The following is a 2,831-nucleotide window of genomic DNA, read 5'->3' on the forward strand; positions in this document are numbered from 1 at the left end:
TGGATTTGGCTTCGGAACTCTGACCTACCGGTAACGACCTCACGCCTGGACTTGGACTTTCCCTCTCGCCTCAGTCCCTTTCAGACCTGCCGGTCTGCAACGCAAAACCCAGCTAGAGTGGACTTACCAGTTCCGGTTCTGCCACTAGCCGATCACGTGAGTGAGTCGATCAAAGACTTTGAGCTTACTTCCAATCTCCTGGCAATAAAATCCTTAAAACTTTGTTGTGTCGCTGTGAGTTTGAGTTCTGCCAAGCCTCGCCTTGTCAATGAAGGGTTCAAAAAGACGCGAGACATAGAAGGCAAAGGGCAGACCAACTCACAGAAAATTGCAGAATTTGCTCTTTGTTGTTGGGGGTTGGCAGCACGGAAGTGTGGCACAGTGCAAGGCGTTCCAAGCTCATTGGAAAGATATGGGAGGCCTGGACGCAGAACAGGACCATTGTTAGAAGCTGAATCAGACTTTTCAAAAACTAGTCAGGGGACTTTAGGCACACGCAACCTTTGGTGGTGCCAACAGGCTCTTACCAGGGAGTACATTTCGTCAGAGTGCTGGGAGGCTCGGTTGAGTAGATCGTTGATGGGAACGGCCCTGCAAGTGGCCAGCATGTACACCACTGGAGCGACGAGGAGAGAACACAGAGAACAGTTTTAAATGCTCCGCCCTTCGGTTTGTAACAGACCTTTTGACTTCTGTAAAACTCTCCTTCACTTTTCTGTAGACTATCTCTTTGTAGAAGGACCACCTTTGTGAGTGAAGCTGGTCTCACCTGCCATGAAGAGTTTGCCTCCGCTGGTTCTTCTCTGAGCCATTTCTGTTTCTTTTCTCAGCCGTGGGTCAGTCTTTGCCTCTTTCTGCTTCGCTTCTTCGCCTTTTCGCTTTCCCTGCTCTATTTTTGTCTGCATTTTATACCTCCTTGGCCCGGCGGTTTGGCTATGCAGCAGTGGGGTGAGTGTGTGCTAATTGTCCAGAACTTGCTTAGACCAGTTTGTAATGAGAAACATAGAAGAGAGCGATTGAATGGATGCAGCAGGATGTGCTGCATGTCCATTTGTTTGTGTGGCATGGAGGTGGAAAAAGTCCCTCCCTGATCTTGATTGAACAGATGAATAAAAGCACAAGTTTTCACCTCGGCTGAGGTCTTAATTTGCTTTTAAATAACTTGCTTGGAAAGAGACTTATGATCATGCAGGTTTTTACCCCTGCTGGCGTTTTCAGTGTGTTTTCATGACCTCATCTCAGTAAGCTTGTATCTCACTTGGCAATGACTTCTGGCAACAAATTGGAGACACAAAATTGCTAAAAAAATTTTAAAAGGCAAATTCTCACTTGGAATCACACTGACTTGGTACTTTGGACACATTTACTTACAAACCTAACTGTGATTAAATTCCTGTGGATGATGAACAGATTTATTTGTCGTAATTTAGTCACTACGTGCCCTGATTTGATCGCAGTTTCTCCTTTTGTTCCTGGTCATCCACGGTCCGCTTTTCGTAGGCCGACAAATCCTCCCACAGTCGCTCACATTTTTTCCACTTTCCTGTTCACTGACACTAAATTGAGAAGTTTTTCGAGACGGACTCCAGTTGCTTGCGTCAACCTGTGGTGACTATGTTTTCGCACGATTTGTGAACGTTACAAAACACAAGGGTGAGGTCCTCTTACAAGGAAACTGAGACTCTTTGCGAACATCTTAAGATATTTTAAGAACTTCCTTGCAATATGGTGTTTGAAATTTGTCGCCAGCAGTCGCAGCTCAGTGAGACATTGGCCTAACTTAAGCAAAGCATGCTAAATTTTCAGAAAAATATCTCAAAATTCAGCTGCTAATTCCTTGTTTATACTTGTTCCTACGTTTGTAGTTGCTTTTCAGCCAATGCGTGTTGGCTTTTTTTCTGAGTTTTGAAAGTTTGCTTTTGGATCTTAAAGCACTTTTGTTTTTGTTTTCGCAAAGAATTTCATTTGATAAAATCATCAAGTGAAGACAAAGCATGCTTTGAAAGGATCTACATCCCCCCGCCCCCACCTCCACCTTTCATGCAAGGGTTTCAAACTAAGATCATCTTCGACTAAGAAATACTACTTTGTATGTGCTGTGAATGACTCTCAGCTGCTTCCACACTAAATTTCAGTTTAATGTCTGTCAATTTCTTTGAGTTATAGCCAATGAAATTGACAGCTGACCAATTCCCAACAATTCCCAACATCACAGGTAGATAAATAGTAAAACAGAAAATAAGTTACAAGTTACATAAAAATAATAAGGCATTTTTTTAAAATAGGCAGAAAATACCAAAGTTTAATTTCAGTTTCTGCAAATTGTTGTCTAAAGTGGCCTAACTGCAGCGGCCATCTGAAATTGATTTGACTCCAGAAGGTTTTCAGCTGTGGGTATACACCCAGTGATTAATTTTTGAGTTAAATGAAACTCCAGTCAGTCGTTCATGAGACATTTTGCTAACAAACAGACAAACATATTTTTTAAATTATTTTGTCTTCAGCGACAGGCGATGACAAACAAAGTTTTATGTAAAACATTCATGAGTTCATCATTTACAGATTTTTTTTAAAATACTAAGGTACTAAATTACAAATCTCAAATGAAATGGTCACTTTTGATATTTAGGGATAACTTTATATTTCAGGATATATATATATACACAGGTGCTGTTCATAAAATTAGAATATCATGAAAAAGTAGATTGATTTCAGTAATTCCATTTAAAAAGTGAAACTTGTATATTATATTCATACATTACATACAAACTCATATATTTCAAATGTTTATTTCGTCTAATTTTGATGATTACAAATGACAACAAATGAAA

The 2,831-nt window shown here is 40.5% G+C and overlaps 2 protein-coding genes across 2 annotated transcripts in view; one reads left to right on the top strand and one right to left on the bottom strand.

The window, feature by feature from the left end:
• Positions 1-2,831, top strand: part of cln3 (CLN3 lysosomal/endosomal transmembrane protein, battenin) — a 54,000-nt gene that overhangs the window by 25,222 nt on the left and 25,947 nt on the right. The window lies entirely within an intron of this gene.
• LOC119617543 (prolactin-1-like) lies at positions 204-1,965 on the bottom strand. Its single transcript, XM_037978800.1, has 3 exons — positions 770-1,965; positions 528-616; positions 204-421 (listed from the first exon to the last, which is right to left on the bottom strand). Exons 1-3 carry the CDS (start codon positions 903-905, stop codon positions 278-280), a joined length of 369 nt encoding a protein of 122 aa, XP_037834728.1. The 5' UTR covers positions 906-1,965; the 3' UTR covers positions 204-277.

Source organism: Kryptolebias marmoratus, linkage group LG12 (genome assembly GCF_001649575.2).
Source record: "Kryptolebias marmoratus isolate JLee-2015 linkage group LG12, ASM164957v2, whole genome shotgun sequence".
In the NCBI taxonomy this organism is placed as follows: domain Eukaryota; kingdom Metazoa; phylum Chordata; class Actinopteri; order Cyprinodontiformes; family Rivulidae; genus Kryptolebias; species Kryptolebias marmoratus.

Coding starts and splice junctions, on each gene's coding strand:
- LOC119617543 (XM_037978800.1), bottom strand. CDS start 905: ATGCAGACAAAAATAGAGCAGGGAAAGCGAAAAGGCGAAGAAGCGAAG. Junction 617..769: donor AGGCAAACTCTTCATGGCAG/GTGAGACCAGCT, acceptor TCGTCGCTCCAG/TGGTGTACATGCTGGCCACT. Junction 422..527: donor CTGACGAAATGTACTCCCTG/GTAAGAGCCTGT, acceptor TTCTGCGTCCAG/GCCTCCCATATCTTTCCAAT.